At 45.8% G+C, this 13,824-nt stretch overlaps 1 protein-coding gene across 1 annotated transcript in view; it reads right to left on the bottom strand.

Annotated features, from left to right (window-relative positions):
* Positions 1-9,706: 9,706 nt before the first annotated feature.
* Mmd2 (monocyte to macrophage differentiation associated 2) overlaps positions 9,707-13,824 on the bottom strand; it is a 35,721-nt gene continuing 31,603 nt past the window's right edge. Inside the window, exon 7 of the mRNA XM_048351304.1 lies at positions 9,707-11,216. Within this exon, the coding sequence (XP_048207261.1) occupies positions 11,013-11,216 (204 nt within the window). The 3' untranslated portion in view covers positions 9,707-11,012. The remainder of the gene's footprint in view (positions 11,217-13,824) is intronic.

Raw genomic sequence — 13,824 nt, 5'->3', positions numbered from 1 at the left:
AAATGAAATCAGAAAACAATTCCAGGAGTTTAGAGTGGAAGTCTCGAAGGACATCCAGGAAGCCAAGAAGGAAATGGAAGCAAAAATGGATACAGTGCAAACCTCCGTCAAAGAAGATCGTAACATCCTGAGAAGTGAAATGCATGAAAAAATAGATTTAAAATACAACTCTTTAAAGGAAGAAATTTCCATGATCAGAGCTGATCTGACAACCATAAATAGCTCTCTGACATCCATAAACTCCACACTTGAATCCACAGCACAAAGAAATGACCATATGGAAGCCAGAATCTCTCTCTTGGACGATGATGCAGCCGATAAGAACCAGAAAATTACCACACTCCAAGAAACAGTGAAGCTCCAGGGCAGACTAATCCAGGAGCTAGTGGACAAAGACAAGAGATATAATCTGCGCATAATTGGAATAGAAGAAGGAGCCGAATACCAGAGCAGAGGGCTTCAAAATATTCTCAATAAAGTGATTGCAGAAAACTTCCCCAATTTCACAAGGGACACCATCCAGGTAACTGAAGCCTATAGGACACCTGGCATACCAGATCCTAGAAAAGCCACACCAAGGTACATAATATTCAAGACTTCAGATCTCAAGAATAAAGAGCAAATTTTGAATGCAGCCAAAGCAAAGAAAGAAATTTATTACAACGGGAAGAGGATCCGAATAACAGCAGACCTCTCCACACAAACCTACCACGCACGAAGAGAATGGAAGAACACCATCCAAGTCCTACAGGCCAACAATTGCCAACCTAAAATAAAATATCCAGCGAAGCTGGAGTTCATATTCAAGGGGAAAACCATATCTTTCCATAGCAAAGAGGATCTAAAGGAGTATGTGAATAAAAAACCAGCCCTACAGCAAATTCTAAGAGGGGACTCCCACCCAACAGAAATCGTACAGGACACACAGACAGAAACAGAAAGAAACTACAATAGCCAGAGCCCAACAGAAAGAGCAGCTCACTAAAGACAAGAAAGAAAAAAAAAAAGAGGAAAAACAGCCCAACAAGAAAATGGAAGGAGAAAAAACACTCTTATCCTTGATCTCTTTGAATATAAACGGTATAAACTCTCCGATAAAGAGGAGCAGACTGGCAGAATGGATCCACAAACAAAAAGTTGCCATCTGTTGTCTACAAGAGACCCATCTTACAGCAAGGGATAAAAACAGGCTCTGAATGAAAGGATGGAGCAAGATCTTCCAAGCAAACACACCTACCAAAACGACAGGAGTAGCCATCCTGATCTCAGACAAGCTGGACTTCTCATTAAAATCAACTCAAAAAGACAAAGAAGGTCACTACATTTTAATACAAGGAAAAATCCAGAATCAAGACATCACAGTGATAAATGTATACTCACCGAACAAAAGAGGCCCTACATATGTCAAGCAAATTCTCACAGAACTACAGAACAAGATAGACCCAAACACAATCATAGTGGGTGACTTTAATACCCCACTCTCTCCAAGAGACAGATCCAACATCCAGAGGATCAGCAAGGGAGCTGAGGACCTAAGTAACACCATATCCCAAATGGAGCTGACAGATCTATACAGAATCTTCCACCCTACAGAAACCCAATACACCTTCTTCTCAGCAGCACATGGATCATACTCCAAAATAGACCATGTCATAGCCCACACAAAGAAATACAAAAGTATTGACGTCATCCCATGTATTATATCTGACCATAGTGGATTAAAGGTAACCCTCAACAACAACGGTTACCACAGAGGCTATACACATTCTTGGAGGCTAAACCCCACACTGTTATCCAACACTTGGGCCACAGACCAAATTAAAGATGAAATTAATGAATTCATAAGCCACAATGACAATGAAAATACATCACAAAGAAACCTATGGGACACAGCTAAGGCAGTACTGAGGGGCAAGATCATTGCCCTCAGCACTCACATTAAAAGAATGGAAACAGAGCAGGTGAATAACCTCACGATGAAACTAAAACAACTGGAGAAACAAGAAATGATCGAATCTAAAATGACTAGGAGGAAAGAGATCACAAAGATTAAAGAAGAGATAAATCTGATTGAAAACAGAAAGACCATTCAACAAATAAATAAGACTAAAAGCTGGGGGCTGGGGATATAGCCTAGTGGCAAGAGTGCCTGCCTCGGATACACGAGGCCCTAGGTTCGATTCCCCAGCACCACATATACAGAAAACGGCCAGAAGCGGCGCTGTGGCTCAAGTGGCAGAGTGCTAGCCTTGAGCGGGAAGAAGCCAGGGACAGTGCTCAGGCCCTGAGTCCAAGGCCCAGGACTGGCCAAAAAAAAACAAACAAACAAAAAAAAAAAACCAAAAAAACAAAAAAAAGACTAAAAGCTGGTTCTTTGAGAAAATAAATAAAATTGACAGACCCCTCACAAGACTTACAAAAAAAAAGAAGAGAAGAGACTCATATACATAAAATCAGGGACTCCACCGGAAAAATAACAAGTACACACGATATTCAAACAATCATAAGGAACTGTTTCCAGAACCTCTACTCACTAAAAAACAATAATTGTACAGAAATGGATCAATTCTTAGAGAAGTATAAACTGCCCAAATTGAACCAAGAAGAAATAAATCAACTAAATAAATCAATAACTTACAGCGAGATACAGGGGGTAATCAAGAACCTCCCAACAAAGAAAAGCCCAGGCCCAGATGGATTCACCAACGGATTCTATAAAACCTTTAGTGAGGAGCTAATACCAATACTCCTCAAACTCTTCCGCAAAATAGAAACAGTGGGAGAAATCCCAATCTCATTCTATGAAGCTAATATCATACTCATTCCCAAACCAGGCAAAGACCCAACAAAAAAAGAGAACTACAGACCAATATCACTAAGCTCCTCACACAAAGCTCCTCAATAAAATATTAGCTAACAGGATCCAGAAACTGATCAAGAAAATTATACATCATGACCAAGTAGGCTTCATCCCACAGTCACAAGGATGGTTCAACATCCATGAATCAATCAATGTAATACACCACATAAACAGAACTAAAATCAAGAATCACATTGTTATCTCAGTCCATGCCCAAAAAGCCTTTGAAAAAATACAGCATCCATACTTATTAAAAGCTCTGGAGAGAACAGGAATAGAGGGAACATTCCTCAAAACAATAAAAGCCATATACAACAGACCAACTGCTAACATCATATTAAATGGAGAGAAACTTAAATCATTCCCCCTAAACTCAGGAACAAGACAAGGATGCCCATTCTCCCCACTTCTTTTCAACATAGTGCTGGAATCCCTAGCCATAGCAATAAGGCAAGAGAAGGACATCAAAGGGATCCACATTGGCAAGGAAGAAATCAAGCTATCCCTATTCGAAGACGACATGATCTTATATCTGAAAGACCCAAAAAACTCAGTCCCCAAACTCCTACACCTAATAAACCATTTTGGCAGATACAAAATCAATCCACAAAAGTCAGCAGCTTTTCTGTACACCAGCAATATACAAGCAGAAAAGGGAATTATGGAAACAATTCCATTTACAGTAGCCAAAAAATAAAAAATAAAGTACCTAGGGATCAACCTAACCAAGGACGTGACGGACCTATTTAATGAGAACTATAAAAATCTAATAAGGGAAATGAAAGAAGACACAAGGAGATGGAAAGACCTCCCATGCTCATGGGTAGGCAGAATCAATATAGTGAAAATGGCCATATTGCCCAAATTGTTATACAAATTCAATGCAATCCCTATCAAAATCCCAGTCACATTCTTCACTGAAATAGAGAAAGCAACCCATAAATTCATATGGAACAGCAAAAGACCTAGAATAGCCAAAGCAATTCTAGGCAAAAAAAAAAAAAAAGCATTGCAGGAGGTATCACAATACCAGACTTCAAGCTCTACTATAGGGCCATCATAACAAAAACAGCCTGGTATTGGTATAAAAACAGACCAGAAGACCAATGGATCAGAATTGAAGATCCAGAAATAAAACCGCACTCTTACAGTCAGCTGATATTCGACAAAGGAGCTAAAGACATACAATGGAATAAACAGAGCCTCTTCAACTACTGGTGCTGGGAGAACTGGGCAGCCATATGCAGAAAACTCAAAGTAGACCCAAGCCTATCACCATGCACCAAGATCAACTCAAAATGGATCGAGGACCTCAATATCAAACCTGAATCCTTGAAACTACTGAAGGACAGAGTAGGAAAGATGCTAGAACTTATAGGCACAGGAAGGAACTTCCTGAATAGAGTCCCAGGGGCACAGCAAATAGGGGAGAGACTTGACAAATGGGACTACTACAAATTAAAAAGTTTCTGCACAGCTAGGGACATAGCCACCAAAATAGAAAGACAGCCAACCATATGGGAAAGGATATTTACCAGCACAGCAACAGACAAAGGCCTGATATCTGTCATCTACAGAGAACTCAAAAAACTAAGCCCCTCCAAGCCCAGTAAACCAATTAGTAAATGGGCAAAGGAGCTAAAGAGAGACTTCACAAGAGAAGAGATAAAAATGGCAAAGAAACATATGAGGAAATGTTCAACATGCCTGGTAGTAAAGGAAATGCAAATAAAAACAACCCTGAGATACCACCTCACTCCAGTTAGAATGGCCTATACTCTGAACTCAGGCAACAACAAATGCTGGAGGGGGTGCAGGGAAAGAGGAACCCTTCTCCATTGTTGGTGGGAGTGCAAATTAGTACAACCACTTTGGAGAACAGTATGGAGGTTTCTCAAAAAGCTCAATATAGACCTACCCTATGACCCAGCCATACCACTCCTAGGCATCTATCCTGAACAGCAGGTCCCAAGATATCAAAAAGACATTTGCACTTCCATGTTTATCGTGGCACAATTCACAATAGCCAAAATATGGAAACAACCCAGATACCCCTCCACAGACGAATGGATCCAAAAAATATGGTACTTATACACAATGGAATACTACATAGCGATTAGGAATGGTGAAATATTGTTGTTCACAGGGAAATGGTCAGAACTCGAACAAATAATGTTGAGCGAGACAAGCCTAGAACACAGAAAACAAAGGGGCATGATCTCCTTGATATATGACTGTTAAGATGGGGGTGATGGAGAGACAGTAGAGACCAGGTCTGTGAAACCAAAAACTGCTTGTCAAATGGAATTTCCCACAGGATTGGGTCAGTGACCCAACATTATGTAACTAAAACCAAACAACTACTCAACATATAAAGGTCAAAAATTGACCTCTCAGTGGAATACAATAGCTCAAAAGCTATGTATGTACGTTCATATAAGACTACTGTCAACATATTGTCTAATGTCGACATTACATTTAAAGCTCTAGGCGAATTTTCTTTGGCGTAGGCCACGTGGCTACTCTATATGTTCTTGGTACATTGTGTATTGTATATATGTCTACCTGACCTAGGGAAGGGAAAGAAAAACAGTGTTTAAGCTATCACAAGAAATGTACACATTGCCCTAATATGTAACTGTACCTTTTTTGCACAACACCTTGTCATAAAATTTTTGTTTAATTAATAAATAAATTACAAAAAAATAAAAGGGGGGCAGGAGTTAGGAACCAGGCACTAATGGCTCACACCTGTCATCCTAGCTACTCAGGAGCTGAGATCTGAGGGTCGAGGTTCAAAGCCAGCCAGGGCAGGAAAGTCCATGAAACTCTTATCTCCAATTAACCTTCACAAAAGGCCAGAAGTGAAGGTATGGCTCAAATGGTAGAGCACTAGCCATGAACAAAAAAGCTCACAGACAGCACCCTAGACCTGAGTCCAAATGCCAGGACACACACACACACACACACACACACACACACACACACACGGATTAGGAAAGACACTCAGAGAGCCATCTCCTGAAAGGCCTTCTGAAGCAGCTGGGCCTTCCATGCCCTGAAGTGGGAAATCCTTACAGGAACTGGGAATGTGAGGACTAGTTAGTGGCAGCTGACTCCATAGGAAACTAGAGCCAGAATCTGACATTGCACATGAAGGCAGGGCAGCTCTTGCCAAGCTGAGCCTTTCTCAAGTGGCCTCTACCCTCTCTCTCTCTCTCTCTCTCTCTCTCTCTCTCTCTCTCTCTCTCTCCCTCCCTCCCTTCCTCCTTCCCACCCCACTTACATTCAGGTATGCCCCTCCCCCAGAGGCCTCTAAGAACCCCAGTCCTAAGATTGGTGCCCCCCTCCTCTCCACCCCCCCCCCCCGCCCACCAGAACATGGGATGTCTGTCAGAACAAGATTCCAAACCTTGGTCCTGGAATCCGTCAATGAGGCCGGGGTTCAGATCATCCAGTTCTTACAAACATCTCATTTCTTTCTCCCTTCCTGTTCCCAGATGCCCAAGGTCTGACCTCATGCCAACCCCTGCCAACTGCAGCCAATTTACACCCAACACCTATGAACCCTGGCCAGAAATGGTTTACCACGAGTATTCCCTCAAGAGCAGTTTCCATAATTTAAGATGTAGGCTCACTTGTGGATCATAAAACTACACATGAGTGAGTTGCAAAGATAAAAACAAACACCATGACATAAAATGATAGAGCAGGTCGACACAGAGGGTAATAGATAAAAGTAAGATTGGAGGGTGGCATGGACTGAATGTCTGGGGTCCCCAAAGGACTAACCTCAGGGTTATAGTATTATGAGATAGGGCCTTTGGAGTTGATGAGGTCCTGGGGCCTTGCGTGGGGACACCAGCCCTACCAATGAAGTTCTATTGGGGCCAGGCAGGTGACACATGCCTGCAATCCCAGCACTCCAGAGACTGAGGCATAAAGGTTGAGAGTTCCCAGGGGAAGAGAGAGACAGAGACAGAGACAGAGATAGAGAAAGAGACACAGAGGGGGGAGAGACCAAGTCTAGCAGAGAGCACTTCTTCACCTCCAGCCATGTGAAGACATATAAAAAGTCACCAAGGGGAAAAAAAGTCACTAAGGACAAGGCTAAGAACCACAGAGTCACCCTCATCAGACCCTGAACCCACCAGCATCTTGATCTTGGACTTTCATATTCCAGAACTGTGAAAAGTCGATGTTTTATGGTTTTAAGCCAGCTAGTTTATGGTATCAAGTTTATCTTACAACATGGTGTAAGATTAGGATAGAATTGCATAGGACAAGATAAGGTGCATTGAGTATATAAAAATGTCGGAATGATCAGTGCGCATGGCCCAGGCTGTGTGGGGAATGGTTGTGTAAACTGGGGACTCACAGTGTAAGGTGTTTCTTAGAATGGGCTGAATGGAAAGGTCTGGGTCAGCTGACCTATGCTCCTTGGAGCCCGTACAAAGTGGAGGAGGGAAGGCCTTTCCATCAAGGCTGCAGGGAGCAGCAAGGGTGTGGCACACACACACATGCACACACGTGCACACATGCACAGTACAAGGGCAATGTCAGATTGAAGGCCACCTTGGGGTTGCCTTTGCACAGAGAAAGCTGTGGGGGCAAGCTCAAGGATGTGGGTGGAGAGGCTGCTTGCTTGTGGAGCTCTAGACAAATAGCCTGTCACAGCTACGACTACTTCAGAAATCCTCAGATCCTTTCTGAAGATACTAGATAGATTTTTGTTTCAAATCATCTGTTCACAAACAGATATGCTTCTTCGTTGAGACAGTCTTGCTATTTGGCCCAGGCTGGCCTTGAACTCAGGACCATCCTGCAGACTCCCTACAAACGAGTCAGGAAAACAAACCCATCCCATCAATCCTCTGGTTAATTTTCTGCACTTAGAGCCACAGGTTCAAGACGAGGGACACATCCACATAAACTCTGATCCTGAATTTGCCTCTCTCCAAGCCAGCACACTAAGGGACCAACACTTTTTCCAGATGAGCCTTTCCAATCCCAGAAAGGAAGGAGGCGAGAGGCCACAGAACCAGGAGCAAATTGCTACTGAGCATCTACTAAGTGCTGGGCTTCAGGCCTTCAGTGTCTGCTCCAAACACCCTGAGCCTCTCTGCCCAGGGCACATGGTACTTCTTCCTACTGTCCCACCTAAACCTCCAGGTCTGACTAAAATGCGTAAAACAGAAGTGCCAACGATGGTACATTCCCAACTGCAAAACAAAGGGAAAACTCTAGACCGATGTTCCTCAACGCTCTCTGCAAACTGAACTACCTTGTGCTTGCTAGGCAGATGCTCCACCACTTGAGCAATGCCTTTAGTCTTTTTTTTTCTTTCTTTCTTTTCTTTTGTCGGTCATGGGGCTTGAACTTTGGGCCTATGCCCTCTAAGATCTTCAGCTCAAGGCTCGACCACTTGAGCTACACAGTGCCACTTCCTGTTTTCTGGTGGTTAATTGGAAATAAGAGTCCCAGACTTTCCTGCCCACTAAGTCCCGCCCCCCAGCTTCAGGCCTCCTCTCTCTACTCCCACTGACCTCCCCACCCCCAACTGGACCCAGAACTTCCATTGGCTATTTGCCCCACAGAGTAGTGCCTGGGTGCTGGACGGGGGCCCCGCCCTGCCCTCATCAAGGTGCCCAGATGTCCAGCTGGCTGCTAGCTGTCTCCCTGGCTCCAGGGGGTCTGACAACACCTGGGATGCGCATTCTTCCTTCCTGAACCCCCCTCCAACTGCACAGCCCAGAATGTTCCTGGGGACTGCTCCCCCACCCCCCCCATCTCCCCCTCCCCATGGACTGGTCTCTGAAACTTCTTTTCCTTCCCTATGCTATTTGTGGTGCACTGGAAGGAGTGGGAGACACTGGGAAACTCACTTGTGGAGGAGGCTGAGGAAGAGAACGTGATTGGAGGAGGGGAAGATGTGAGACCCAGGACCATGAGGTCACACTCCAGTGTCATCATCAGCCTGCATCTGCCCACAGTTGGACATCCCACCATGAGGGATTCATTCCTTTGGCTGGCTCTTCTGGACAGTATCATATCCCCAACCAGAACTTTCACCCTATGTGCACCATTAATAGAATTGATTACAGTACCTAGGTTTCCAGGGTTCAGGAATTGACACACACACTAATAAGTGTTCCCTCCTGGCACAGGTGCAAGTGTCTGGATGAAGGGTAGACTGGGAGCCAAGCATGGGGAGCACTGGGAAGCAGAGGGGGAGCCCCTACATCAGATGAAAGCCAGAGGCTCCTCAATGCTGACCTGGGCTTTGAAGGATATATAGGAGTTGGGTAGATGAGGGGATGAATGGTACATTGAGGTGGGAGGCATGCAGATGGGGATGTGCACATCAGCTCCCCAGATGAAAGGCAGAAGAAGACACAACTGTCAGGTGATGCAGCACAGCCAGGGCCACTAAAATGTGACACTAGTGTCCCCAGGCATCCGGCACTATTCTGGTAAAGTGACTGGCCACATTTGCAGCCTGGTGCTTTTGTCCTGGCATGGTGCCTTCCCTTGCCACACAACCTCTCAGACCCACATCGTCCACCTCCCCAGCTCCAGGTCGGGAAGAGGCAGATCCCAGTGTCCCTGCACGGAACAGGGTGGGCTCTCCCCTACCCTGTTCACCGCCCACTGCCAGCTCTTCCCTGGCCCTCTGATTTCCAGCCCCAACTGGGGGAAACTTTGGAGGAGACCCACCCCCACATGATATGCCTACAGCCTATGTGTATGCATGCAGGTGAATGAGCACCACACATGCACACACGTGCACACATGTGCACGAGCAGGTGGAGAAATTCAGCCACAAACCGTCACAGAAGTCGTCTGTCTGAGGAATGTGTTGAACTTTTAATAGAATACTGGCTTGGACACGCAGGATTCTGGGAGCTGAGCCCCAAAATGCCCTGGAATGTGCTAGAGGAAAGTATAAGGCACCCTGTCTTGGCCCACCCTCACCCTCCTCCCTGTGGCTGGGAGGTGTGGAATAAAGGCCTTCCAACACAGGTCAGACTTTTTACCCAGAAATTCCGAGGTGTCAGTTCAGACCCCAAGCTCGAGCAGCCATTCCCCATCCAGCAAACGTCCAGGAGGCACTGGGCAGAAGGCTGGCCCGGCCTCAGAGGCCGGGGAGGACAGGCCCTGGCAGCCACACAGCTGGGCAATGGGGACTTCAGAGGCTGAGGGCCTGAACGCTCTGCCCAGGCAGAAGTCTAGCTGAGGCTGAGGCCTCGCTCCTGGGCCCACCTGAGTGGCACCAAGCGACACTCCATATGTTGGCATCATGAGTCCCGAAGAGCAAGTCTGGGGGTCTTCTTGGCGCTCTGGTGAACATGTAGCTCTGCCGTGTCTCTGGATTTTGAGGGACGAGAAGGAATGGACGAGTAGTGACATCCTCATTCCACCTGCCTGCGTGTATCCTTCCATCTCTCTGGCTATATGCTCCAGTTTCTCTCATCTGACTCCAACCTGCTCACTCCAGAAGCCTCCCCAAGAGGGGAAAGGGAGAGGGAGTGGGGGGACACTAGTGCCTGGAGGTACGCATGCTCCCCAACGTGGCAACTTTTAACTGCTCTGGCCTTGAATCTGTTTCACACACTAAGTAAAACAGGTCAAGAGGTTCCATCATGAGTGCACAATTGATTGGTAGTGGGCTGCCCATAGTGCTGTGTTGGAAGGAATTCATACTTGCTGCAATTGATCGGTGATGTCTGCCAAGGTCATAGCTATCCCCAGTCCCCCATCTCTCCCAAGGGGACTGTCCCCCAGTCAGGACTTTGGGCAGAAGCCCTAGCACCCAGCTATGCACAGTGCACCAGACCCCTTGCCAGGTTTCTCAGGACCCCTTGGCCCATCATTCTCCATGTGCCCTTTTCTGGAGATGTTAAGATTGGTTGGATTATGAACACTTGTCTAAAGTAGAAACACTATAAGGTTAATGGCTCCTCCACAGAAATGACTACACACTGGCTTTCCCTGCAGGGACTCCTGGAGTAATCTGGCTGTCACCAGAAGGGACTGCAGACCCCTCGAGAACTCTACCCAGGGAAGGGAGAACAGGTCTCAACACTACACTCTAGGCGAGCGTTCGGAGGTAACCTCCCTCGATGCGCTGCTCCACGGAGTGCGGGCTGCTTCATTTGGACACCTTGGTCTGTAGGGTGCTGGGCAGGTAGAGGTACCTCCAGATGGCATAGTAGTGGGTGCCAGCACCGAATGCCACAAAGAGATGCCAGATGGCGTGGGCAAAGGGGATCCTCCCGTCGCTCTTGAAGAACACCATGCCCAAGCAGTAGAAGACCCCTCCGGTCACCAGCTCCCAAAGGCCCTCCGTGTTGGGCTGTCAACAGGGACAGAGTGGAGGCAGGTCAAAAGGACAGCCTCCCACCCCTCACCACCCAAAATGGAAAGACCCAGGCCCCATGGGGGGGCTCATTGGCGACATCATCGAATTGCCAGAAATTAGTGCTGCGATGTAACATATTTCTATCAGAATCTCAAAGCATATTTTGATGGCTTTTGTTATTTCCAGGAAAGTAATTGGGTGTACATGCATATATATGCACAAATATACACATATAGAAATGAATATACACATACAAATAAAAATGTGTGTATATATGCAATATCCAGCAACTACAACAGTTTATCTGCACATCCATCTTCACAGTACTATTCATAATAGCCAAAAGGTAGAAGTAACGTAACTATTCATCAGCAGGGGCAAGTGAATAACTGAAAGGCAATATGTCTGCCTAGTGGAATATTAGACTTTAAAAAGAAGGCCATTCTGACACATTGCAATGTAGATGACCCTTGAGGACATGGAGCCAAGTGAAACAAGGCAGGTGATCACCTCACAGCTCTGCCTCTACAAGCAACCCAGAGTAGTCAAGTCCGCTGGGGGCTACCAGATGTCCAGGGGAGGAGGAAAGAGAAATTGTTGCTGAATGGTCTGGAGCTCTGGAATGGTTAAAATGGGAAATGTTCCATGGCGAATGGTGGTGCTGGCTGCTTGACAAGGTGAAGGTCCTGGTGTTACTCAATTACGCAGTGAGAGTGGTTATAAAGGACCAACAACCAGTGGCCCAGGCCTGTAGTCCTAGCCACTTAGGAGGCTGAGATCTCACTCTGGAAATAAACCATCTCTAAAACAGCCATCAAAAACCTAGGCTAGAAGCATGGCTCAAGTGGTAGAGCACCAGCCCAGCAAGCACAAGGCCTTGAGTTCACAACTCATTACCATAAAAAAGGAAAGGTTAAAACTGCCAGATGAAACAATAACCCCTGTCCATCACCTTTATTGTAACAAAAAATTAAAAATTAAACATTGCATTTGCTTAAAAAAAGAAATAAAAATGTCTTATTATAAGAATTTTTTTTAAATGCCAAATGACAGTGGCTGGTGCCTATAATCCTAACTACTCAGGATCCTGAGATGTGAGGATCATAGTTTGAAGCCAACCTGGGCAGTAAAGTCCATGAGACTCTTATCACCAATTAACCACCAAACAGCGGGAAATGGAGGTCTAGCTTAAGTGGCAGAACATCAGCCTTTCGCAAAATAATAAACGCAGGGACAGTGCTCAAGCTCTGAGTTCAAGCCCCACTACCAGTACAAAACGGGGGGAAAAGGATAAAATGGAACCTGCTGCATATTTTTGTCCCATTTTTTAAAGTAGCTAATCATTTATGGCAAAATAAAAATGGGATAAAAAATGAGTTCTAAGCACCCCCCAGGGGCTAACCCCCTTACTGTGAGGTGGTTTGGGAAAATGAACTAGAATTGAAGAGTAAAGTGAGCAAGAAAAAGAGCCAGCCAAGTACTTGTCCCAATGCCCTGACTTGATTTCCTACATTAACATGTCTTCGAATGTCCTTCTAGAACTTTCCACACATTTCCAGTGTACACCTTAAAGGAGAGGGGCTCTGACCATCCCTGTCATTCATACTTCGTGCACGTCTCCTGGCACTGCTCCATGTGTGTGCAGGTTCCTAGGTGTTTCCAGCAGCTCCATGGTATCTCATTGCCTGTGTGCTCAATCACCTACTCCTTGGCCGTCAAATGGTAGAGTTACTGTCAGCCTAGCTACACGGGAGGCTGGGATTCAGCAGGGTTGCAGTTCTAAGTCATCCAGGCCAAAAAAAAAAAAAAGTCTGTGAGACTCCAAAATAATGGAAGCAGCTGAGTGTGTGGTGCAGGCCCGTCATCCTAAGTATAACGGGAAGACCACAACAGGCAGCCTGATGACCGGGCACAAACCTGGGCAGGAAGACACTCTACCTCAAAAATAACCAGCACAAAACAACAGACGGCTTGAGGTATAGTTCAGCGGTGGACCACCTGCATACCAAGGGTGAGGCCCTGAGCTCAACCCCCCAAGACCACAAGGAAGAGTTTAATTCAGGGGCTGGAGATATGGTCTAGTGGTAGAGCGCTTGCCTCGTATACATTGAAGCCCTGGGTTCGATTCCTCAGCACCACATATATACAAAAGGCCAGAAGTGGTGCTGTGGCTCAAGTGGCAGAGTGCTAGCCTTGAGCAAAAAAGAAGCCAGGGACAGTGCTCAGGCCCTGCGTCCAAGGCCCAGAACTGGCAAAAAAAAAAAAAAAAAAAGAAGAAGAAGAAGAAGAAGAAGAAGAGTTTAATTGACTACTTTTTTTATGTGCTGGTATTGAGGTTTACACTCAGAGCCTTGTGCTCTCAGTTGCTTTTCTTGTGCATGGCTGGTGCTCTAACACTTGAGTCATGCTCCCAGTCCATCTTTTTGCTGCTTAACTGGATGGAGTTTCATAGACTTCTTTGCTCAGACTGGCATCAAAGTATAATTAGCCGGGTCTCAGCCTCTTACAGGCAGGAACCCTTACAACCCAGCGTAACTGAGTATAAATCACCTAACCATAGTAATAGCCAGTGAGTGTAACACTGACAGGTACCAGGTCAGGC

This window comes from Perognathus longimembris, chromosome 1, assembly GCF_023159225.1.
Source record: "Perognathus longimembris pacificus isolate PPM17 chromosome 1, ASM2315922v1, whole genome shotgun sequence".
In the NCBI taxonomy this organism is placed as follows: Eukaryota; Metazoa; Chordata; class Mammalia; order Rodentia; family Heteromyidae; genus Perognathus; species Perognathus longimembris.
Note: the sequence above shows the minus strand (reverse complement) of the source record. Positions and strands in the feature narration are given on the sequence as shown.